The sequence below is a fragment of the Octopus sinensis genome, linkage group LG2 (genome assembly GCF_006345805.1).
Source record: "Octopus sinensis linkage group LG2, ASM634580v1, whole genome shotgun sequence".
Taxonomy (NCBI): domain Eukaryota; kingdom Metazoa; phylum Mollusca; class Cephalopoda; order Octopoda; family Octopodidae; genus Octopus; species Octopus sinensis.
The window spans coordinates 121,407,543-121,434,793 of NC_042998.1; the positions used below are offsets into that span (position 1 = coordinate 121,407,543).

General features: G+C 36.0%; 2 protein-coding genes across 11 annotated transcripts in view; one reads left to right on the plus strand and one right to left on the minus strand.

Moving 5' to 3' along the window:
- LOC115232613 (WD repeat-containing protein 5) overlaps positions 1–20,714 on the minus strand; it is a 46,172-nt gene extending 25,458 nt beyond the window's left edge. Inside the window, exons 1-2 of one of the 6 annotated variants that reach the window (XM_029802600.2) lie at positions 20,538–20,714; positions 3,018–3,062 (exon numbers count right to left, since the gene is read on the minus strand). In XM_029802600.2, coding sequence (XP_029658460.1) covers positions 3,018–3,026 — 9 coding nt within the window. In that variant the 5' untranslated portion in view covers positions 3,027–3,062; positions 20,538–20,714. Of the gene's footprint in view, positions 1–3,017; positions 3,063–3,861; positions 3,932–4,205; positions 4,300–4,321; positions 4,613–17,289; positions 17,746–20,537 lie in introns of those variants that run through there. The other 5 variants (XM_036499134.1, XM_029802598.2, XM_029802599.2 and 2 more) reach the window with 5 other exon arrangements.
- LOC115232611 (bromodomain-containing protein 3) overlaps positions 18,194–27,251 on the plus strand; it is a 94,928-nt gene continuing 85,870 nt past the window's right edge. Inside the window, exon 1 of one of the 5 annotated variants that reach the window (XM_029802594.2) lies at positions 18,194–18,661. In XM_029802594.2, coding sequence (XP_029658454.1) covers positions 18,531–18,661 — 131 coding nt within the window. In that variant the 5' untranslated portion in view covers positions 18,194–18,530. Of the gene's footprint in view, positions 18,758–25,673; positions 25,805–27,251 lie in introns of those variants that run through there. The other 4 variants (XM_029802596.2, XM_029802597.2, XM_029802595.2 and 1 more) reach the window with 4 other exon arrangements.

Below are 27,251 nucleotides of genomic sequence, written 5' to 3' on the forward strand. Positions count from 1 at the left end.
CATCATTCCTCAGCACATGATCAAAGTACCTCATCCCATTCTCTTCACAACAACCATCACTGACTACACCCCCATCATTCTCGACAATTCATTGTTTATCTTCCTCTCAATGATACTTTGTTCTTCCACCAAAATCATTCTCAAATTCTTTTCACACAAACAGGAGTCAAAAAATACGCAATCAAAAGTAATGTATAATTGTGTTAGTAATCATGTAAATTAAATTTTATGCATTAATGGGTTAAATAAATTCTATAGATCTACAGTATTAATCTCTGCAGTGTCTCTAACTGGTATACTAAATTGATGTATTGGGTTCACATTTCTCAAATTGTCTCCTATTATACAATCTTTGGTTGCGAATTAGGACTTTACAGTAAAGTCATTGTTAACTGAGCCCTCTAGAACGAATTAGAAATAATGGATGAAATAACTAATACATAAAGCAGTTTTGAAGGAGCTAGCACTTTGGAGAGAATGGCAAAAAAATATCAAGGTTATTATTGTTATGTATCTACTGTATGCCAGCCAAGATAGCAAGATATAAAATGAAGTGGTAGCCTAATAACTATTAGAGATCCACATTCTTCCTCATGGCCAAAAAGACCCCATAAAAGCTGATGCTTATTGTTAAAGTTAATGAAATAGTTAATTCAATTCAAGAAAATGTGCTTATACTTTGTTAAGCATGAATATACCTTACACTATATCATTCATGAGTTAATATCATACATCTTAGACTTCGGAAACAAAGTGTCCTATTAGGTAAAAACCTTCCATCTAACTACATAACTTCAGATTCACTGCAATAGTGTATTGTCTTTTTTATTACATTAACTGAATCTCTACTTCTTTGAATTTGCCATCTCTCTACCAATTCTACCTAATCCTGTTCAAATCGCTCATCTGGTTTAGTTTGGAAGTTTAGCAGAGCAGAAGCTATTTGTAGCAGTGGCAAAAAAATAGGAGAAAACAACAAACTGGTGTGTTCATTGTTGTTAAATTGGCAAAGTTTGTGTGACTATGTTTCCTTGGTTTTATTTTTCAAATTTTTCACCAATGGAGAAAGAGCCAGGATGTACCCTAAAAACAAGGCCCTTTCATTAAAATTTAAACCTCAGTAAAGTAGCCTTTTATGTATGTATGCATGCATGCATACAGATACATATAACTGTCTATATATATATATGCCAGCGTTGTCTAACTGGCACATGTGCCAGTGGCATGTGAAAAAACATTCGAGCATGGTTGTTACCAGTGCCGCCGGACTGGTTCCCGTGCAGGTAGCACATAAAAAACACCTTTTGAGAGTGGTTGTTGCCAGAACCACCTGACTGGCTCTCATGCCAGTAGCACATAAAAGCACCCACTACACTCTCGGAGTGGTTGGTGTTAGGAAGGGTATCCAGCTGTAGAAACTTTGCCAGATCCAGATTGAAGCCTGGCGCAGCCTTCTGGCTCACCAGTCCTCATTCAAACTGTCCAACCCATGCCAGCAGTGAAAGCAGATGTTAAACAACAATGATGATGATGATATGTATGTATGTATGTGCACACACATATATAAGTGCAGGTATGGGTGTCGATGCATATTTTGATCTTATTCCATGTTAAACTTGAATGTTATACATATTTTGACTCGAGCTTTTGTCATGACAAGGCATCAAAGCCAGCTATATAATCTTCACATTATGACAAAAGTCTTGTACAGATAAAACACTATTATAAGAATCACTTTCCAAAAACATCTTCCCAGATATAGAAGCACCATTTTTGTTTGATGACTTCAAAAACTAAAGAGAGAGTATGGGGGAGAGGGGCACAATGAGTAAGATTCACTGCATTTTTGACTTGAAGGAAAAAATATCTTTTACAAATGTTCACAACCTTACAGAAACTATATCAACTAAACCTTCTCCAAGTGGCTGTGTGGTAAGTAGCTTGCTAACCAACCACATGGTTCCGGGTTCAGTCCCACTGCTTGGCATCTTGGGCAAGTGTCTTCTGCTATAGCCCTGGGCCGACCAATGCCTTGTGAGTGGATTTGGTAGACGGAAACTGAAAGAAGCCTGTCGTATATATGTATGTGTATGTGTTTGTGTATCTGTGTTTGTCCCCCTAGCATTGCTTGACAACCGATGCTGGTGTGTTTACGTCCCCGTCACTTAGCGGTTCGGCAAAAGAGACCGATAGAATAAGTACTGGGCTTACAAAGAATAAGTCCTGGGGTCGATTTGCTCGACTAAAGGCGGTGCTCCAGCATGGCTGCAGTCAAATGACTGAAACAAGTAAAAGAGTAAAGAGTATAATCTGAACACTATTTCAGAAAATTATCTCTATTTTCTTTGAACATATAAAAGACAAATTTAGCTGAACCAAAATGAGTAAGACAACCCAAGGTAAATTTGTTTCCTCACTTCTCCATAATCACATTTGCCATCCTGAGACATTAGAAAGATCAGAAATCAACAGAAATTTAAAATATCTAGGTCAAATTGAAAGAGGATCATGGGAAAATGGTACACGACATGAAATTAACGAAATTCGACATAAAAATATTTTTATATATCTTCACGATATATTTACGGATCATGCAGTTAAAAAGAAGAAATTGGAATTAGTCATTACTCATTTTGTTCCACTTAAAACTTTTTCCTTTAAATTGTAGATTATCAAATTAGGCGTTAGTGTGGGAGAAAATTGACTTGGAGTCCAACAGAGAAAAAGATTTTGACTGTTAAACATCAAAAATTATTCAAATATTTTATTAGCAACCTCAATTACAATCTGGTCAAAGATGAAGAAAAATTTCTTTAAATGAAAAAAAAAAAGTACTTGTCACTTGACTATGTTTCAAACTCTTAACTTCAACAACTATGCTGACCAATTTTTACTCCTAAAGGTGATGCAATACTTGCAATGTAATGATTTCAAATAGATAGAGAAAAAATAACATGAAATCAGAAATTACAAATTTTGCCCCACCCACTCTAAATAAATAATAAAATTCAACTTACTGGATACATCACTGGTTGGTGTTAAAATGTGCCGGGGAAAAATTCCTGCAAAAGTAAAGATTTAACTGTAAATATTGAGATAACTTTGAAATGAGAGTAAAAGTGACAATAATAATAATAATGATTATCGATTTAAGTACAAGGTCAGGAATTTTGAGGGGAAGGGCAAGGGGACGGAGGCGGTAGAGGGGGGGTAGTCAATTACATTAACTCCAACATTTGACCGGTACTTTATTTTATCAACCCGAAAGGCAAGTAAAGACACAAGGCATAATCTATTTAATCGACTGGTAATATCATCAATCGACATGGGATTTGTAGGTGTTTCCGAACATCCCTTTAAGTCCCACACCTAATAGGAAAGTGAAACTGTACGAAAATGGAGACAAAAGCAAAATAAACAAAAAGCCTGAAAGTTTTCCAAAAAACTTTGCAATTTCTGTGGTATGAAACAGAAATATAATAATAACAATAATAAAAACGAAGGAAAAGATCTATTCTTTTCCTTCGGAAAAAATCTATCTTTTTCCTTTAGCACTTTAAGAGAGAGCTTTTCAAAACATCCAGAGATTTGAACTCGGAATGCATGGATGAGGCATTTCGACTGGTATTCTCCGACCCCACTATCTGTAAAACCTATAAGAAAACTCGTGCCATTTTATTTTTACTTTTAGTCACGAATAGATAGACCAAATCTAAAACTAAGATGGGATTTTTAATAGACTGGATAATAACACTGAAGACTTTCATTAGATGTGTATAAAACGAGGACTTTGAAACTTCACGAGCGCACGTATATATATATACGTATATGCTTTTAATCCACATATATTTCAATACTTACTGACAACAAAGATTAGATCGATGATTATTATAACACAACCCAACTACGCATTTACCAAGTCATATTCTGTACAATACCTCGAGATCGAGACTATTTGTTATTAGTAGCAGATACAAAGTAAGAAGACAATGATAAATATAATATAATATTTTATATATGTGTGAGTGTGTGTATAAGTTGGTCTCAGACGGTCATATGTAGAAAGCGGAACTAACGGTAAAATAGATGAACAAAATAAGAGCAAACAACATTCAAGATATCCAAACAAATTTTTACATCCAACTTATAAAACTAGTATTCTCAGTCGTTTTCATGACCGAAATGAAAATATTGTAAGTGTTTACCGTTATTTATATCCAAATGAATATAAAATTGTTGAGGCTATTTACTATAACACTAATCTAACACATGCTCTTATTTTCGAGTTCCACGTTTTATTAAGATACGTAATTGGACTTACAAATTAAACTTTAAATATTATATTCCGGTGATGTTCGTTTACAGAATAGCGCAGAACAAGACTGAGTGTGTACGCCGTTGATGTGGGATTTTTGCATGTAAAGTTGGCCATGTGTTATTTTAGAAGAGGCAGAGTGAGAATAGAATAGCTGGAAGGCTGATAGTAAGATGCAATGATAATTTAACAAGAACTAGCAGATGAGTAACGGATACATAATTACGACTGAATTACAACAATAAAATGGTAAATTGTTACAATAAGAATATAAAGAGAACTTGCTAAAAACCAGGCTAGCTTTTCCGTTCGAAATGGAACTTACGAAATACTTATGATTTGAAATAAAAATAGAATAATTCTTACGACAGCTAAATAGAACAAAACAAAATAATAACACGTATAAAATTATAAATCAATCATAGGCGAATGCGGCTTGTAGTGCTTTCTGGATAGCATGCCTAACAAAATTTTTTTTAGTGCGACCCGCCTAATCTTTTGCCATGCCTCATGCGGCCCACTTCTCGAGGTTGCCCTAATCTGTTATAAATGTATCTTTTATGTGTGTGTGTGTATATATGTGCACACACACACACACATAATATATATATACGAGATTTCTTTTCCAAATGCACCTGAATCTTAAAACGTGTAGTCGTTTTTAAATTTTGTAATGGATTTATTCAAATACCCAAACGGTTTCAATTTATTACAACATTTAAAAACTACTACGTTTTCAGATCCAGGTGCGTTTTCAAACCAAAAAGCAAATTCTCCTATATTTTTTTCCTGCGTAGGAATTTACTTCTCTCCATATATATATATATATATATATATATATATATATATATATATTATATATATATATACACACACACACATACACACTGAACTTAACTAACACATTTATTGAAATCGCATAGCTAAGAGCTTGAGTTCGCTTTGCAAACACATGTAACAGATTTCAAACGAACAGGACGGCACCTTACATAAGTGGCTGCTCCAATACCGTCAGATTAATCAATGTATATGAAAGCAACTTCGCGAAGGACAGCCGATTAGAAGTCTATCGAGTGAGTGGCTTTGCATTTCATGCTTGAGGAACTGACAAAAGGCCGGAGAAATTCAAGAGAAACTACTGGATCAGCACCATTTTATTCAATTTGTCAAAGCGTGCGTGCGTGCATATAAATAAATAAATAATATGTGTGTGTATATATATATATATATGTAAATATATGTATATATATATATATGTAAGTAAATATATATATGTATACATATATGTAAATATATATGTATACATATATGTATATATATATGTAAATATATGTATATATATATATATAATATATATATATATATGTAAATATATATGTAAATATATATATATATATAATGTAAATATATGTATATATATATGTAAATATATGTATATATATGTAAATATATATGTAAATATATATATATATATATGTAAATATATATATATATGTAAATATATATATATATATGTAAATATATATGTATATATATATTTATTTATATGTATATATATATATATATTTTTATGTATACATATATATATTTTTATGTATATATATTTATAGGTATATATATATATATTTCATTTTTTCATTTTATCTAGTTTCAGCTCACAAGCTGTGGCTATGCTGGGGCACCACAATTCGGTGTTGCTACATGATTTTACTTCATGAATGCTTTTTAGCAATTGTCATTTGGTGCATGAGAGAGTTTGATGCAGCTGCCCTCATCTGCATCTCCTGCCGTGAAGTTGGTTCATCTGGGACACTTGACAGGAAGAGGTCCAGCTTTATTTTAAAGACATCTGAATCCACCCCATGCAGGTCTCTCAGGTCCTTCGGGAGGATACTGAAGAGCTGTGGACCTCTGAAGCCCAGGCTATCACAGTATCTTGCCCTACATCTTGATGGCAAATTTGGAGTCCTTGGCACTATGCAGTGGCACCCAGTTCTAGTACTTGTGTAACTCTCGATGCCAAAGTTTGGGACAAGTCCTTCCGGGATCTTCCAGATGTATATTATGGCATATCTTTCTCGCCTACGCTCTAAGGAATAGAGTCTTAATCTCTTGAGTCTTTCCCAACAGCTTAATGCTGCACAGAGGCTATCTTCTTCGTGTAGCTTCGTTGGATCGCCTCCAGTTCTGAGATTAATTTGACACTGGTTGGTGACCATAGCTGAGAGCAATAGTCAAAGTAGCTTAGGACAAGTGTCCTCCAGAGGACCATCATGGTTTCCTGGTCTCTTGTTCCAAAAGCTCTAAGAATCCATCTGGTCAGCTGCCTACATTTCATTGCCAATTTAGCAACATGCACATGAAAGGTTGCATCATTACTCATGTAAATACCCAGGTCTCGCACTGATTGTGCCTCTGGGATTGCAATCCCTCCAGGTCCTGTGTATTTATTGGATATTGCATTTAGTTTTGCATGCTGAAAGCATAAAGCTTGAAACTTTTCAGCATTGAACTGCATGCTATTCTTTTCAGCCCATTTGTATATTTTGTTCAGGTCACATTGCAGGTGCATAGTGTCTTCAGGGTTCTGTATTACCTATGAAACTTTTGTATCATCTGCATAACTTGTGATCATGGCTCTCTGCGTGGCTGAGGGCATGTCTGAGAGGGCCATTATGAACAGCAGTGGTCCCAAAACAGTGCCTTGCGGGACACCACTCACTATTTGCATGCTATTGGAGGTGGCCCCATTGGCTACTACCACCTGACTTCTATCCTTCAGAAAGTTATGAAGCCATTCTCCCAATTTTCCAACTATGCCAAGATCATGCAGTTTGTGACATATCATTCCATGATCGACTCTATCAAAGGCCTTTGCAAAGTCGAGATATATCACTTCCACATTTGAGTGGTTGAGAAGTTGTTTCAGCACCCAGTCATACTGTTGTAGGAGCTGAGTAAGGCAGCTTCTTCCTGGTCGGAAACCATGTTGGGTGTCAGACAGCAAGTCATTTTCTTCAAGGAAGGCGATTAGTTTTCTTCTGACTATTCATTCCATGACCATGCTGATGTGTGAGGTCAGAGAGATAGGTCTGTAGTTCTTGGCCTCCGCTCTGCTACCTCCTTTATGAACAGGGCATATTTTACAAAAGTTTCATAGGTAATACAGAACCCTGAAGACACTATGCACCTTCAGTTTTCTTGAAAGTTTGCCAGTTGCAAGGAAGCTCTGAAAGAGGAACTGCAGTGGTCTTGCTAGGACTCTCTTACATACTTTTAGAAGGATTGCTGAGAATTCATTGGGGCCAGTAGCTGAGTTTGTTTTCATTTCATCTATAGCCCTTATTATATCGTCTTCCTTTATATTGATGTAATCAATCATTGTTGCCTCTGATTTTATATCTGCAGTGGTAAAGAAGTCAGTTGGATTGCTGACTTGAAAGTGCCCTAGGGGTGGAGTGAAAATACTTTTGAATTGCTCTTTTAGTATTTCACTTATCCTCATTGGATTTCCTGTGAGTGTACCATCTTTTTCAAGGAGTGGCCCTATCCTATAGTGCACCGTAGCTGTTTCTTTGGCAAACTTGTAGAAAGCTCTGGGGTTAGATTTTATGTTGTCTATAGCCCAGTGTCGGTGTCACTTTCACATCATGAATGATGTCCATGTTGTTCGTGAAGCAGAGATCCAGAATGTTATTCGCCCTAGTTGGTTTGAGTACAACTTGCTCCATGAATAAGGCATTGGTGAGGTTGAGCAGGGACTCCACCTGTGCAATGAGTCATTCCTGAGAGTATGAGACCTTCGGGCCATTTGACGTTGGGGAAGTTGAAATCACCCATAAGAAATATGGTCACGTGGTGTTCCAGATTCATGAGGATTTCTTTAATTCTTGTGAGGCAATCTTCAAACTTGCCTATGTGGTTTGGAGCATCCGGTGGGCAATATGTATTGCATATGACTATATTATGTTGTCTTATGTATACAATTAGAGTGTCACATACCGAATTTGAGTATGACAGTAAGACCTGGGGTGTGAGGTAATCACGGATGTATACAGCAACTCCATCATGGCTCCTTTCCCTTCTGTCTGTTCGCAGTATGGCATAGTTTGGTACATGTACTTCTGCATCGTCTATGTCAGGGCTGAGGTGAGTTTCCACGAGTGCTATGCATAGGGCTTGGTTGCATGCAGTAAGATCTCCCAGGAAAGAAATTTTGCTTTTATTTTGATGCAACAGGCCCCCAATATTTAGTAAAAGTATTGGGGTGACGACTGTGCAGACGCTAGGGGAGGCCATCCTGTGTCTGTTGACAGTGGTGGGCAAGGTTTCTTCTTTGTGCTTGGCATAGCCAGGTTAGCTGCTGGACAATCTTTTGCGCCATGCACAAAAAAGACTCTTGCTCAGCTGCTGCGGTTCGCAGAACATCTGAGGAGCATGCTTCTTTTCTGAATGTTTTCCTGGGAGACATTTCTTGCCTTTCCTCAGTAAAGTTCTTCTCTTTAAGGCCCCTGTAGTTCTGGCAGGGTGTCGGGTGGGCAAATCGGCAGTTTTTGCCGTCCTCCCCATGCCAACATTTGCCCTGCAGGTAAAATTTATAGGTTCTTGGATGCCTTCCAGATTTCTTCTTTCCTGTAGGGTTTTGGGTGGCATTGGGTCCTCCATGGGGTTTTCTGTTGTTTGTTTGGTGGGTTAGGGTTTCAGTTTTGGTTATTTTGCCTTTTCCTTCCTTTCCTTCTTTATTTTTGTTTTCTGTCCTTTTTTCTTCCATTTTTCTAATGGGGTAAGGGCTCCATTCCTTTGTAGGACCACTGGCACAGGGGGGCTTCCAGTTACTGCTTCCTTGGCTCCCCTATCCTTTTCTGCCTGGTCGTTCACCGGGGTGGGTGACAGGCACAGCCGTAAGATGCATTACAATTCTATAGCAATTGGAAGGGCATGACCCAACTGAAATAAACATTAACTGTGTGACATGAGGGCTAAGGAGAAATGAAAGTGTCACCTCTGGAGTTTGCAAATGACCACAATACTGATACGTAACTGGACAGAATAAATTTATAATCTATAAATGTCTTTGAATAACCAGTCACTCATCTGGGAAGGCCTTGAAATCAATGTAACCACCTGGGGACTATGTGTGACCCAGTGATAATAAAAAGATTGAAAGGAGGTCTGCAATCAAATAACTTTACTCAACACTTTGCAACTGAATCAGTGGAGGTAAAGATGCCTCTCATTTACTTGACAATTTATGCACCACATTGTAGAAATCACAATGTAAGTGTATGCCAAAGCAAACTGTTACACTGTTGTACCATTGAATTAGAAATAATGCTCAACTTTTATGCTGGGTGACCCTACAGCTTGCAAGAGTACAACTGTATTCATCTTTGCTTAGATAAAATGACAAAATTGTGGGTGTTAAGTCCCTATGGAGGGTTCTTTCTAACTTGTAAGAAGATGAAATTTTAGAAATATTACTTCATTTGTGTCCAAGATCTATGGTTGAAATTTCATCAACAGCAAAATATATGAATTGTCATGGGGGCTATGGCCCTTATGCATAGAATATAATTTCCAAATTTCATAAAGATCTATTCAGTACTCTTGACCTAGTTTTGGATCATAAAAGAAATTACTAAAATTTGGGAGTTAAGGCCCCCATATCTATATATATATATAATATATATATATATATATATATATATATATATATATATAATATATATATATATATAGATAGATAGATAGAGATATATACAGACACACACACATGCAAAGATAAATTGATAGATACAACTGAGTGGGCAAACAAAAATATGAGACAGCCTAGTGCTTTTTCTTATGTTGATAAGCCTGGTACTTATTCTATTAGTTTGTTCTTGTGTCCCTAGTTTCCCCATGGACCCCTAGATAAGGGATCAGGGGACTCTGTCAAAAGGTTTCTCGAAGTCCTCCTTCTTGAACTACCTGGTTTACGATGCAGGTGAAAAGACCATAACCCACACCACCATATATATTTAAGCATCTCAGCAGTGATTCCTGGTGGGCCAGATGCTTTCCCTGTCTTGATATCCCTAATTGCTTTATCTACCAGAGTACTGTTCTTTCGGGCAGCTGGTCCCTCAACCGGGTCAATATTTGGAACACTTTCCCCCCTCCCATTTATTCTCCATGTTTAGCAGTCTTTCATAATGATATCTCCAAGCCTCTTTCTTTGCAGTCTCATTAAAAGCATGTGCTCTGTCATCCATGCAGACACATTTTTCTCCTATGACATCACAATTTTCTCTCACCCACTGTTTTGCAATCTGAAACACTTCAGATTTTTTATCCTCACTTCTTTTTTTCTGCTTCTCCCTTGGCTAGATATACCTGTCTCCTAGCTTCCCTTCTGGCTATCTGATACAGTTTCCTGCTGCCCCCACTCTTACAACAGGCCTGTTTCTTTGCTGTAGTGGCTTTGTCTACAGTATTGTGCCACCACCACGTTATCCTAGGTCTGGAAGGGACTTTGCACCAACCACAGACTCAGTCTGTGCCACTCAGCAAGCTGTTTCGCAAGAATTCCCAGTTGCCCTCTAAGTCACAAGTTTGTAGGTCTTCCTCCCTCTCATTAAATTTCTCAATGAGGATGTCCCTATATCTCTGACCATGTGAAGGGTCCTTAAGCTTCCAAATCCTTCTTTTCCAGATTGGTTTGCTTCTTGATCTCCTTCTGGCTGGCAGATATTTTGTAAAATTCTTTGGAAAATAATTGGTAATGTTTTGACCTCTGCTTGAAGCATTTCAACACAAACTCCATCTAATCCAGATGATTTGCCATTCTTTAATTTATGGTTAGTAAAGTGGCTCCAGCTTAATTTTCACAAAAACCCTTCCCCTAATGTCAATACCCAATCAATCTATCTATCTACACACACACACACACACACCACACACACACACATATATATATATATATAAGAAAGAGAAAGAGAGAGAGAATGATGCAAATAAAATATAAAACTGCTTGGGTTTGATATCCAAAACATGTGGTAAGAAGCTTGCTTCCAAATCATATGGTTTTGGGTTAAGTCTCACTGTGTGGCACCTTGGGTAAGTGTCTTCTACAAAAGCCTCGGGCTGACTAAAGCCTTGTAAGTGGATTTGGTAGACGGAAACAGAAAAAAGCCAGGCATATATACATATATGTGTGTGAATGTTTGTGTATCTGTGTTTCTCCCCCCACCACCATTGACAACTGATGGTATGTTTATGTCCTCGTCAAATGACTGAAACCAATAAAAGAAAAAAAAAATATGTACACTGTAAATGGAGAGAAAGCAAAAACTGAAAATTTTCTGAGGATGAATATTCAAGTATGAAATATATAAATATTCATACATTAACAAGGTAAATTTACTGAGTACAAAGACAGAAAATTAAAGGGGAAAAGGTATGGTGTTACAGGTCCGACAGCTGTTTCTGGGGGCTCAAAGTTACTTCATAATGTTGGCAGATATAGTCCACCAGAATATGCAACCAATAATGGAAGCAAATAAACATTGGATAGAATTGGCTTCTATCTCCTGTGTGGAGAGATAAAAATCTGACATTTCAGATCATGGAAATTTAAAGGTAGAAAGGGTGAAGTGGAAGGCAAGCAGTAGTGGAGTGAGTAAAGTAGGTAGCTCCGTGTGGGTGAGGGGAGTGCTGGAGCAAGGAAGGGCAAGAAGAGATAAGAGAGTTAGTTAAGGAAGATGGAGAGAGTGAATGACCAGGGTATCGAGAGAAGTAGCAGTAGGCATGGAAAGGTAGGAGAAATTTTGGATGGGTAGTATTTGAAGGGTGGTCATTGTTGTTGGGTCTGTGAATAGATGCTAAGGGAAACTGAGAGATTGAGAAAAGGGAATGGTGAAATGTTAAGGGGAGGGAAAGGGTCCAGTTATACAGGCTTGCAGGGTGGTGAAGGGGGAATTTGAAGAATGAAGATGGCTTGGCGGCAGAGGGCAAATACTAAGGTGTGTAGAAATATCAGAGTAAATAGAGGGAGGTGAAGAGAGAGAGTGAAAGGGATGGAAAGGTTAGTAGGGAAGGCAGTAGAAAGTAGTGCTAAGTGGTTTTGGTTAAAGAGGGAATTCAAAGAATGAAGGTGGGTTGGTGGCAGAGGGAGAATACTGGCACGTAAAAAGCACCATCCGAATCGTGGCCGAAGCCAGTGCCGCCTCGACTGGCTTCCGTGCAGGTGGCACGTAAAATGCACCAATCCGACCATGGCCGATGCCAGCCTCGCCTGGCACCAGTGCAGGTGGCACGTAAAAAGCACCCACTACACTCACGGAGTGGTTGGCGTTAGGAAGGGCATCCAGCTGTAGAAACATTGCCAGATAAGACCGGAGCCTGGTGCAGCCTTCTGGCTTCCCAGATCCCTGGTCGAACCGTCCAACCCATGCTAGCATGGAGAACGGACGTTAAACGATGATGATGATGATGTATAAGAGTAAATAGGAGATGGATAGGTTGTTAGTCAAAGCAAAAGTAGGTAGTGCTAAGTGTCTTGGCTGAGGAGGAGCTAGGAGAAGAGGCGGAAAGAATTCAAAGTATGAAGATGGAGTGGCAGTAAGAGGGATGTGCAAAGGTAATCTTAAAAAGGAATATCTAGTAGAAATGGTGGTATTAGTGGAAGGAATACGTTACTAGTACAACGAAGTTGTAGCTTAAGGTTAACTTTAATAAGGGAATTACATAGATTTAACAAAATGGGTAAACAATGAGTAGAATCTGTGTTTACATCAGAGAATTATATCTGAGAATCTATTAAGTTATGAGGGTTTGTGGTTGTGAAGGATGGTGAGTGATTCCCTTAAGCACAGTTTACAAATGTCAAGAGTAGTGATGTACAGGGGAGACTCACTGACGATGTATCAGGACAGGGTGTCTTAATACCTTTCTTCTCAGCAATTATTCTGAATACCCTCTCATACCCTATCTATCATGCCTCTCTTACTATAGCCCCTTATATGTCTTATCCCCCATTCTCCACTGCTCCTACATCACCCCACTACTTTCTGATCTATTCCCCCTCCTGAGCCAACCCTATATCTTTTATCTTGAACCTCTCCATTCTCTTCAACCACACCATCACTTACTACATTCACCTCTACCCCCACTATTTTTATGTTACTCCTGCTCACCCTCTTATTAAAATATCCACTCTCTAATCTTCTTTCATGATTCATTGTCTTTATCTTCTCTTATGGTCACCCTCTTGCTTCTTGAGTGTTTGCTGTAGCATCTCATTACTACCTTCCTTTTATTTTCTTCAACCATGTATCTTCCTTACACCAAGATACCTGTGGTTGTCCAAAGCCACCCATTTCCGCCCTCTCTCAAATACTCCCCTCTTTTTTCTGCTTCTTTTCTGTTTGCATGTTTACAACCTCACTAGTGTCACTGGCATGAAAGAAGAACCCAGTACATTCTGTATAGTGGTTGGCATTAGGAAGGGCATCCAGCCATAGAAACCATGCCAAACCTGATGCTGGAGTTCAATGCAGCTTTACAGCTCAGTGGATCCTGTTAGACTGTCTAATCCTTGCCAATATGGAAAATGGATGATAATATACACATACACTTGAAATTTGTATATAGCAAATGCCTACTAGTGCGCTCATAAAAGCTCCAATGCCACTTGTTGCTGGCTACCGTAATTATTCCTAACCTACCAAGTTAATTATATGGGATTGTTATGTATGCAATACTCCACATAGGGTAGGATGAACTTTTTCACAGATGGATATTTTTATATCTTTATCATTGCATTGCTACATATGTTTCAGCATAACGTATTTTTTGGGACTACCTCACCACATCCATAGGACATTATTAAATATTATTTATAACATTCATGGACCCTAGAGGGTCCCTAATTCGACATGCATACTTCCTCAGGCAATTTAGTGTTAATGTTCTTAGACTATTATTTAATAATGTTCTATGGATGTGTTGAGATAGTACCATAAAAATAAGTCATGCCAAAACATATGTAGGCATGCATTAATTAGAATATAAAATTTTCATCCATGAAATATTTCTCATTATATGTATACACACGCACACACAGAGTGCAGCAAAAAACCCTCACATTTACTATTCTTGATAAATATTTCAACAGCAAATGCATGGTGTGCAATCGTTATCATTATGGTAACTGAGAATTAACAGTAAAACATGTGCTACAAGCAGACACTGTTACCATCTGTTGAACTTTACCAGTGGCAGGTTGCAGTTGAAAATCCTAAGAGAAGTTGGCAGCCTCCTTTAGTATTTTGGTCTATCATAACCTTACCAACTGAAGGTCTCTGTCATTTGTCTTGTGCCAGTTTATTTTGGGATGTCCCCTGCACTGTTGCCCCAAAGGTTTCTTCTTAAGGACTTGGTTGATAAACCACTTTGTTGGGAGTCTTACATGTCCCATCTTAGTTGGTGCTTGCAGATGGTGATGGACACTGCTCTTCTGACTGCCTCAGTTATTCCATGTGATGCCTAATATTTTCCTTAAGCATCCGCTGTCATAAGCATCCAGTTTTTTGGGGGGTTTTTTGCTAGTTTTCAGGGTAGAAAGTATATTAATGTAGAACTGTATTTTGAATTTTAGAGAAAGATTTTTGCTCTTCTAGATTTTATTAAGTGGGTTGAATGTGACTGATACCTTTCTCACTCTGCATCTATATCTTCATGTCTCCCAAGATAGGTGAAGTTGCCTACAATCCCTGCTTACTTCTGGTCAATGTAACCTCTCATGGTGAAGTGTGCATCCTAGTCAGCATGTTTTTGATCCTCTAAGTGCTGATGCTGAGGCCTATACTTGCAGCTGAAGAGCCAACTTCACTGACTAGAAGTCCTGTGTGGATTCTGCTTATGTAGTGATGTTATCTGCAAAATCCAGGTTTACCAACTTTTCCTATAACAACCATTCCTTGACCTTCATTTGCTTTCTTCAGGACCCAATCTATGGTCAATGCAAAAAGGATTGACAATAACAAGCATCCTTGTCAGACACACACAATAACTTCAAGTCTGCTACTATATCAATCTTTTCTTGTAGATTTCCTTAATGTCTGGAAGGACCTTACGAGGTAGGTCACATGCCCACATGATGTTGCAAAGTCTATAAAACTGTCAACATGAAAACTTAGAAAATCATTTACCATTCTCAATGATGGCTTGTTCTTTAAGCCCTGAAAGCCAACCTGCACTCATTCCTAATATCTCTACATAGCTAGAATGACTGTCACCAGGCATTCACCTACTCCTTGCATCCACAAGATCAGAGAGGAAGGGACCTTGTTGAAGATTTTCTCCAGGCTGATGAATGCTGAGTATAGTGGTTTACTTTTGGTTAAATACCTCTCCTGGAGCTGTCTTTCAAGATAAAGAGCATTAGTAATACATTGCTCTAGAATGAAACCAGTTTGCATCTCATGCAATTACAAAAAAAACAAACAAAAAAAACTAAAGGAACTCACATCACATAACAGATATTGCAACATTATTTTTACCTCAACACTTTGAGGGTAAAAGGTTGGTATCAGTAGATGTTTCTAAATCTCAAAGATAAAATCGAACTTTTTTAAATGAAGAAATTTGAGTAAATGTTTACTCGAATAGTTGCGCACATTCCAAACAAAAACAAAACTTGTACACATGCAATTTCTCCGCACGCCCACAACAAATTAGAAGGAATGTTCCCAAGATTAAAAAAATGTGCCCCACAATCTTTAATCTGATACCAATTACTTAAACGTTTTGTTCAATGTAGGGATCACTCGGTGGAGAAATTGACATTAGTCTTCAAGCTTACTATGGGATCAAATGCATCGCATGCAACTATAAAGTGGTCCATTATAAACCGCGTGTTATTTACATTAAAAGCAACAAAAATCAGCACCATCTGTATAAAGTAACACTCGAATCAAAGTTATAATAGAATTCCCTCAGGTCAAAGGCCTTGGATGTTATTCATATAACTTCAAGTGGATATTAGTGTGACATGCATGAAAAAATACCGAGAATAAAGCAGAGGTTAGGATATCGCATTATTTAACCCCATTGTTTATAGTAACTTCGTCAGAGATGCTCTCTGAAAGTGACTAGAGCCCTAATGTTACAATGTTGTTTCTTAAACTACAAACTTGACGGACAATCCAACTTTCCTAGTCTTTCTTCTCTGTTAAAGGTGTCAAAGGCTTTTGTTAAGTCAACAACGACGACCCGATATAGAAGCACCTGCTGCCATATATGTGTATATATATATATATATATGTGCATATATATATATATATATATATATCGTCGATCCCAATATTAATGGCTATGCTTTGTCTCTGGTCAGAATGTTACCGTCGGTTTCGCGCCGACCAGGCAATACTGACTCCTCAGACGTGCTCCTTAATACCATACATAGCCACTCTATTACTCACTGATGAGACTTTTTCAGACTTATGGACGACACACATATATATTAGATAGATATGTATGCGTGTGTGCAATGTTTATTAAGAAAAGCACACACACATTAAATTGTGTCGATATCTGTAATGCATGTGATATGATGTGGGAAGAAACGTAACAAAATATCAAATAGAACCTGATAAATAATAAACATAAAAAGATGTCAACACTTCTTGTGAATAAAAGATGTTGAAAGGGGAGACAGTATACAAATTTGCGAAAGAGTAAACAAAAGTGCATGGTCACTGGCTTAATGTTTGAAATATGAATGAAAAAATGGACAGAAGAGAGGGATATACGAAGTGCACATATTCACACGCGCGCGCAGAAAATATGTGTTTAATCTACATAACACATGGCATATAAAGTTGGTGTGTATGAGGTGGGTAGAGCAGTAGACTATCTGTAGAAAAACTCAGAAAGTTCCATCACTAAGCGGACTTGAGCTGAAACACTGATATTTTAAAACTTATACTTGCCTTTGATGTCAATAAAGATCGATTGATTGAAATAAATAGGATTTTATCATTAATTATCTTCAGCGTATTATCCTTTGTCTCGTAGCTCCGTTTCGATTCATTTAAACACCGACTGAAATGGAGATAGTTTCCGTCTCTGCTTTCATAAACATTTAGAATGAATTTTGCTTTAAGCTGCTATAAATAACATTCGATGCCGGTTTTAGATCGTAAAATTTTACTCTGAAATTAGTCTTTCTAGACTAATAGAACTTAAGTCGATAATGATGATAAGGAGAGTTAAACTCTATCGTTTTTCTATAATTATATTGAGATCGGTGAAATAAACATTAAAAAAAAATCTCGGTGAACCTAGTAAATATGAAAGAGACGAGCAAATGCTGGTTCACTACCGAGCTATATTAAAATCGCGGACATAAGGTGCCTCGCACACATATACATATATACATACATGCACAGACGTATGCAAAAAGTACAACTAGCGCATGCGTACTGACACCTACTGTTATGGCTATCCATTGACCTCTTAGCAACACTCACAGCAATGTCTTAGCCCTATGCTATTACTTTTTTTTAAAGGAATATTCTTGCTGTTGCCGACTTTATTCTAATATCTCAACATTTATATTTTATTCGTTTCAACATTCACATTTTATAAGAAAAAAAAGCGATAAAATACACCAGCTTTAAAACACATTTCGTTAAATATATTTTTCATTTCGTTTTCTCTTTTGCATGCAGGTGTATACAATGCAACATACTGAAATCTTTAATTTTGATTTACTTTACAGAACTTTTTAAAATAACAATAGCAATGTAAAGACGATGGAAATATTGGAGAATAAATGGAGGGAAAAAATAGGGAAATTCGGCGTGGAAGGTGAGTCTGCCATAGATCTGAAGATAAGAGATCAGCTGACCTCTTTTGACCAATCAGCGCTCACTTCAGCGCCGTCTCCTCCAAATTGTTGTTAGTATCACTGTTTAGGTTAACAGTTTTATATTCTCATGGTCTGTTCGGTCGCTTACTATTGTCAGTCTAAGGCTAAACCTTTATTTCTTTTAAGAATTTTGTAGATGTAGAAATTCTACGAAGACATTTCACTCGTATTTGGAGTTAATGTTGAACATTTAAAGAAAATTGCTGGTTATTTTCATTGATTGCGTTCAGCTTGTAATCATGTGATATCGATTGACCAATCAAAATTTTTGGTTGTGAAGCAAGCATATATAAAGCTGAAATGCGAGAGAATTGGAGTAATGCTGGCAAGGAAGCTCGCGCTGGTATTGGAAATCCGGCGTGGAAAATGGATACAAAGACCCATCCAGCTCTGCAAGGATATAAAACGAATGCTCCAAAAATGTCTAAAGGGTACTGAAATTATATTTTTGTTTTAGGAACTCAAAAAGTGCATTATTTTAGCCATCCGAGGAGTGGGAAGCTCCATTGTAAGGTCCGCCATTGTTCGTAAGTAGGCTGCCGTTTCGACTCTCTTTTCTTGGTATTTATTTGAAGCGTCAACCTTAGGTTTCGATTTGCATATTTGTTCATTTGTTTTTATAAAGATACATAGATCATTTTTATGTAAATATTATACGTAAAAACGCCCTTTAAAATATGTATTTTGGTTGGGATTTAAAACCCTGGCCGCGGTCTAGAAAATAAAAATGTCGTTTTAACCGAATCAGCAAATGTCGTTATTTCTTCAACTATTTTCTGTGTCTGAATCACTTCAGAAATTCTCGCAATTAATCTCTCTGCTAATTATTGATTTTTTAATGTCGTAATTAACCGATCATAGCTATTTTTATGCCGATATTAAATATATTTTTCATATTAATGGATGTTTCGACGTAAACAAGGGCAGACAAAGGTGGGAGGGGGGAAATATATAATATATGGTCAATCGAGATCTTTATTTTATTTGAATTTTCCTTATTTTCACGCGTTATAAACTTGCTCGTTTGGATCGTGTCCATTGCCACAGTCCGTGTTGTGCATATCTAGGTAATTGACTGTTGAAGTGTTTGATTATGCTTAAATAAAGCTTCTAAATCAAACCTCCATTTTGTGGACATCAGGCAGACTAATTTAACAAAATGATAGTGTTAGTTAAGAAGTGATGAAGGAAGTGTTTCAATCTCTATGATGCAGTAAGGTGACAACAAATGTTCTAATGATTTTATGTAGTTGTGTGTGTGTGTGCTGCGGCGGTGTGAAGCTGGTCGTTAGTGTTACAGTAGTAGTAGTAGTAGCTGCCACCGAAGCTTGCTTGCCTCCATTTATTTCCTTCTAGATGTCTCTTGGATCTTTTTCATTGGCCCCATTTATTTTACTCTGCAGTTTTTGATTTCGTAGAAGCTATCTAACTTTATTGATGTTATTGCCTATGAAACGGTGTACTATTTCTGTCCTCTTCAGTTCGATCTTTTCGAAGGCGGCGGATGGCAGCAACGAAGCGCGCCTCTTTCTTCACAACTCTTAAACGGTTACTGTTACTGTATGGAGCCACTCTTACCCTTACCACGACTATTCACTTTTGAGTATAACAACTTACACTGCATTGTATATATATATATACTTTTGTTACTTGTATTTAGTAAAATTGTCACTCTAGATACACTGGTTACAGTCGGCAATTAAATTATTTCAAATCATTAAAAATACTGCTTTAAAATTTAACATCGATCACCATGATGGATCGATGTAATCGATAAATAATTGGTGCTGCCACTATGAACACACCTCCGTGAAGGAAAATGGATGGCTTCACTTCTTCCTTCGTTCTTGTTAAGCTGTCCTAACTAGTGTACAAAGGTTTCAAACAGGAAGTACTCTATAAACCTAACTCTACACTGACTTGATTTACTGCTCAAATCTCGCCTTTTAATATCTTCTCTTCACTTAAGATGTTTAGAATAACTTACTTTCATATCGTTCTTCCTTGATGGGAAGTCTTAATTCTGATATAATGCAGTGAACTTGATTCTCCAACTATCTACCTTTATAAATGGGCGGACACACTTCCTCGTCCTTACACGTGGTGTCACCGCCATTTGGCAATGGGTACTCAAACGACCTCATTTCTACCCGTCTTCTACCTTTCTTTATTCACTCTTAAAACAGTTTTTTTTTCCTTTTGAATTTAAATAAAAATTTTACGTTTTTAACAAGCTGTTTTCTTATTTTATTTATTTATTACCTGCTGTCAATCGTAATTTATGGTGGGAAATGAAAATTGACTTACGTTTAATCTGGAGAAGTATTTAATGAATCTGTACACTATGGTGGACGATTGTCGCGTACTGTCAAGTAAATAAGAAGATAGCGCAGTCAGTTTACAAAAGCTGTGTGTATGTGTGTTGGTAGCTGAATAGTGTGAAAGCCGGCCCAGCTCGTTCATCTGTTGCCAGGGCCGGCCACATTACTACTGCTTATGTTAAGTAGGCCATCGTCTTAAAACTGCTCTCTTTACTCTGCCGCCAAATCATAAACCTCCCCCCCCCCCATTATCTTTCCTTACCCTCCCGCTTTCTCTAGTATTATTATTACATTATATATATTAGTCTCGATTAGAATATTAACTCGAGCAATACAAAGATAATCGAATTAATAATCGACAGTTTTTATTCTAAAGTAACTCTGTTCCATCTATGTATCCAAACATTTCCTTCTTTCGTTGATAGAAGATAAAAATCTCTTCAGATCACTATCGACCGCCATATTTTTCTAACGTGTTTCTTTTAATATCAGTTGTATAAACAGCTGCCACTATATATACATACATATATAATCTTCGGCCTAAGCAATAGTTCTATAGTGATTAATAATGAAAATAGTTGTATTGTAAAAATTTAGCAACATTATTAATTTGGCTTGATATAAACAGAAATAAAAGTTATGTAATTGGAGATAATTATTTCTAAGGTATCTCCTATGACTAATACATTAGCAGTTTCATTTTTAATTGTACAAAACAATATATTCATTTTAATTAGTTTCTTATATTTCTGTGAGCTGAAGTTGAGAAAATCAAGCATTGTGTTGCTCTAAGAACATGAGATACTTGGTTTCAGACTAATATTTTTCTTTTTAAAACAGTCCAAATAATGTGAAATGACAGCCTTCTTCATTAGTCCCAGGTCAGCCTACTAGAGTAAAGATGATCAAGGCTATCCCAGCCTTTTGCATATCTAGGACCTACATTTTCCTCTTGTAATATTGTTTGCTGAAAAGTGTGGAACATGTGTGTCAGTAGGAAGAGTTGTTAGCTTAATGATTCACTAACAACTGGTAATTTATTGATTGTTTTGGTCTGCTCTCTCCTCGTATTTAGTAGTAGCAGCATGTCCTGTTCGCTGTCTTTACAAGTAGCGGTAGCAGTAAAGTGTAGATGATAATAATCATAGTATTAGTTGTAGCACCAAGATATTTCAATATGGTCAAGTAGGACAAATAGAAAGAATATACTTTATCCAATATATTACTCATGAACACTGCTTGTATTTACTTTCTTCACCCTCTCTCTCTTTGCTGCTGCCGACTAAAGGCGATCGCCAGCACCCTGCTGCTTCTGTCACTCCAGTTTCATTATTCATTCGGTCGCTAGTATTGAGTGGTGTAGAAGCTATTATGAGCTAGATTTTTCAACTTCATTATAAGGGTTTTTAATTTTCAAATAAGTTTAATTTCACTTAAGTTGATTGAAACTTTCGAATCGATTTCATCGAAAGTTGTCATTTTAAAAATGTCTTACATTTGTATAGGTATTTAAACCAAAGGATATATTAAAATAATGGAGATCTTACAGCAGTGATATCGGGAAAACTGAAATATAAGATTCAGCAAATGAATGGCTTAAGTGAAAGTTGATTTTTGTAAATTAAGCATGCAAACTTGTAAAAAATAAACATCTCTGTATAGGAGGAAGAGAAATGACATTATACAAGGACTAATTAAAGACTTAATCCAATAGCCTTTTCTTTTTGCATGTGTTCTAATGAAATCCGAGTGAAATATTTAACTACAAATGTCTTCAATTAAAAGATATTTCATAATTTGGTGTCTCAGAGATAAGTTTTTTCGTCAGGAAAACGTTCATCAATAATTTCTTAGCAATCTCTGCTAATGAACTTTATGCTGTCAGCGGTTATTATGTGTCCTTAGTGAGAAAAAGCTTATTTAACGTTAAGACGAAATTTTGACCACTATGTAGGCAAGGGGTGACACAGGTTAGACTTACATCCAACATTTGAACAGGTTTTTGAGGCTTCAAAAATGTTCGGCTATTGTATTTCATTTCTATACAATTTACACAGCATAAAATGTTTGATAAAAAAAAATTAACGATAAGTATCAATATATTCAGGTAATTACGGGTGAGAGACATTGTCACAGATGGTGGCAGCTCCTCGTCGAAATAAGATTTATGTAAACAAAGATGACACTATATGTCGGGATGACGGTATTATTGCGTGTGTGTGCGCGTATATATATTATCTGATAGTGACACTGCAATATGTGTGTTTAATAAATCCTTTTTGAATATTAGGTTGTGAGGCGCATGTCTCAAAGTTTTTAATACATGGAAATAACTTGAAAATTTGAATGAAATATTTCTAACTACCAGCGATGAATGCAGTTTAAATGGGAGGGGGTCGTTCTGCTTATTAGTGAATGAACTCTGCAATCAATTTTTATATTTTACGGCTATTGAGATTTTAGAAAATGTTGATAGATCTAGTGACATTTAATTTTTTTTTTTAATAAACTAATCGTTAAGATTCGTAATTTTGTATTGATATTTCACGCTACTTCGAATGATTTTACAGCGAAGGGCGTAACTCCAGAAAGTATCCCTGGCTTTATTTTTCTATAGCTTTCTTTAAAATGCATTAAAAATTAAAGCATTTTCTTTTTGAGGGGGGGGATTTACGATTATCTTGATGGTTTCTTTTCTAGCATAACAAAATATTTATGCAATATTTAAAGCACTCGCCACTCACAAAATTTCCAAAACTTAAATAAAGTCGATAGAGACCATCTATGTTTCCTCGGATTAAAAGTTTCTTTTTTTACAAAATATACATTTTCAAGGAAGGGGAAAACAAAGTTGGTTTGGGGTTACACTACTGTAGGTTATGCAGTAATTAATTAGATGATGAATGGACGGCTTAGGTTTCATTCAAATAAATCATAATTGAGAAAATCAAGCATTGTGTTGCTCTAAGAACATGAGATACTTGGTTTCAAACTAATATTTTTCTTTTTAAAACAGTCCAAATAATGTGAAATGACAGCCTTCTTGATTAGTCCCTGGTCAGCCTACTAGAGTAAAATTATTGAAGCAAATGGCTGAAAAGTTCATTCTTTTCTGGTTAGAGAAGTACTTCTGGCAGTGTCAAAATAATTCGTCCTGGAAGCTTCTCAGCTGTGTAATTTAAGCCACATCTTTGTCACTGTGTACCTGTGTGTAAATTGAATATATATCATATTAGCCTTTAGACATGTTTAGTGGAATTTTGAGTTGACGCTAATTTTAATTCAATTTAATAATAATTATATATATGAGAATTTTCCAAAAAAATTGGTATGCCTTAGGAAAATGGTTTAACATATCCCCAATTTGATTTATGGAGAAAGTGGGGAAGTTGTTTTCAGAAAATGCTTTGTGAATCCTTATAAAGCTTTGAACTGTGAGTGTTCAAAAGGAAGATATTGAATGCTTTTCCAGAAGGTAATGTGAAACATTCAGCAAAATTGTCAAAATGGAAGTAGGTCAGACAAAATTCTTAGGTAAGTAAAGTTAGCAATAGGAAGTTCTAATTAAAGAAAACATGGGAAATATGGAATGTACGTACAAAGGAGAGGTGGTTCTCAATTTATTTTGGAGGCATTATTATCATCATCCATCTGTTCTCCATGTTGGTATGGATTATGGTTTGTCAGGATCTGGCCGCCCAAGGGGCTGTGTCGTGCTCCGTTGTCAGCTTTGGCATGGTTACTAGAATTACTTGGTCTAACTCTTGTCAGCATGAAAGAGTGGACGTAAAAATGAAGAAATGGCTATGATTTAGGTTTTTCACCTGATTTGCTTCAAATTGTAATTCTAGAGTGATAAAGTTTAGGACAGTACTGGGGCTTGTTTCTATATTCATTGAACATGAAAATATTTTGTATCTTTCATTCTTTTGAGTTTGCCAAATAGATGCTCAAGAGTTTACTATTGAGCTATGCATCTCAACTGTTCAAAAATGATATTAAGTAAATATATAATTTCATATTATCAAAGGAATAAGCATGGTAAATAGAGCAATGTGGCAAATACCCCACCCCCACCCCACCCTTATATTCGTTCAGATTTATAATATTAAAACATGAAATTTGAGAAGTTAAATATAAAATATTTAGTGAAGTTCCAGACCAAGATGTGGTTTAAGTGAAGTTCTTTGTTACATTAAATACCCAAGATCTGGTATAGGCACACCTGTTTATGAGAATGCTCTAATAACTATTTCAAAAGGTTTTTGTTTGGATAGAAAGTTGAGTCTCTGATCCAACTGATGTAAAATTGTTTATGAAAATTAAATTGAAATGCTTATTGGCTTAAATAGTTTTATATATATATGAAATGTCCCTTAAAATTGATTATAGATTGGGAAGCAGTATCAAGCCTATCATGCTTTGTTTTATCTGTTATTAATTGCATTAGCAATTAGTTAATTTAAGTATTTGTTGAATATGTAATTTATGATTACATATTTCAACTTTGAAAATATGTATGAAAATTAGGTAGTTACAATTAATTCCTGTTTTCCAGTTATTCCAGACTTCTCCAATTTTTCATTTACACATTTAATAATCAATGTTCATGCTATTTTTCTTGTTGACTTTATTAGGGCTCTGAAGTTGATTTAGTTCATTATTTCATTAATTTAGGTTCTATTTTCTGTAGCAGGTTCTGCTTGGGTGTAGTGTAGTGTAACTAAATTTTCAGGCATTAAATAAGTACAAAGTTTAAAATGTTTGATTTTTATAAATCTGGTTATTCAAATAGAACGAATTAAAAATATTTGAAGATTTAAGTCATTTTTAGTGTGACAAGTATTTTAATTAACCAAGTACTAAGGTCCCTGAAAGATTTTAGAATAAGTCATTTGGGCTTTTCTGTTCTCTTTATTCTCTTGCAGGTAGAAAAAGGGAGTCAATAAAGCTTCTTGGCAATGGTCCACATCATTTTCTTGGTTACTGTTCTCTACCAGTTGAGCTCAGACAATGGAAACTACACAAGTTTGGCGAAGACATATGGGAAAATTAAATACGAAAATGTAAATTTTTCATACCCTGATATATGACCTCAGCATAACCAAATGGTGTTGCATTGATTTTTGGACTGCTAATGGTAGCCTTAAATGCAACTGTCAACAATTGGTACAACATTCATTTGAAGTTCAGTCTAATTTGGAGAATCAAAATTCTTGAGTGGCAAACATTGGTATCCAAATTTATTTTAGAGTTAGTATTTTCTAATTGATGGTAGTAAACAAATTTTTTTAAAGCTAACTACTTAATGCTAGTGTAGAAAGTAATGACATGTTGTTTTTAGAAAGTATACATTTGAAATTAATTTTAAATGCTGCTCTGTTTAAGAATGCTGGAATTCTTCATATTAAACCATGCTTTATTTATTTTGCTTGAAATTTTGAATCAGTATTGAATAGAATTGTTTTGAAGCACTGTCTAAGTAATTCAGTAGCTAGTCTTCTGATTTAATGAATTTCTTCATGCATATAAAATAGTTACAGTGTTGTATTGGATAGGTCTGAGTCACCATTTTAAGGACCTGATCCTGTCATCCAAAGTCTTATTAGTAATATACTTACTATTTTTGACAGTAACGGTTTTTTTCATTTTATTGAATATTTTTTAAAAGTATACTTTAGTTTATATTTGCCTTTCTGACTTTTTATCTGAACAATTGGAACTATCACTTGCAGTAATTCTAGTTGTCCTTGTATACAGTTGATACAAAATTTATATCTCACTTGCTTATTAAGTTTTCTTTTTTCTTTTATTGATACCAGGGATGTGGAACTAGCTGTAAACTCATTTGGAAAAATTAGGTTACTGGAGTCAGCACTAACTGTGTGTGATTCCACAGATTCTATGATTTGACTTGTGTTTTGCACTGAAAATAGTGTAATCATTCTATAACATTCACTTAAGTTTTGTATTCAATCCTTTAAATCTTGAAAACTGAGTTTCTTCTAAAATGATGTGTAAGTTACTTTAGGTGTTCAGTCTTTTAGTTTTAGTGCACTACATTTTTGAACTGGTAGTGAATTTTAATAGCTTATTTCTTAATTACAAACATGTCAAAGTTAATTTTGGTGGTCCATAAATTGAGTTGGTTTTGATATATAGTTTTCTTCATGATTGGAGTTTTAAATTCATATAACAAATTTATCAGACCCTGTTTAGCATTTTTGCCTACACCTATACAGTTTCCTGCATTTCAAGAATGTTTACTTTTACCACAAAAGCAAGCTATAGAGTGGTTCACCACAATTTTCATGTTGTTGCTTAGTTTTCAGCTGTTTGTGTAATGATTCTTGAAGAAACAATGCAGCTTGTTTATGAAGTTTTGGTTTGATCTTGTCTTGGTCAAAGCTTATCGAAATCACAATGTGTGTAGGTTGTGACTCTTAAATCTGAGATGCATGCCAATCTATTGGATTCTACAGTTTACTGGATTTAGGTTTTTATCTCTTTTGAACATGTCAAGCATTTTTACTAAAGCCATAAACAAAACCTAATGATTTTGTAATCATCTTGTACGTTTGGTAATCTTTCCACTTGTATAATAGCCGGCCTTACCACCAATTGGTAGCAAATCATCCATCATGGTCATTGTTAATACACCTAGTTTTTGTCTAATTTCTGTCTACCAATTTCTCTCAGA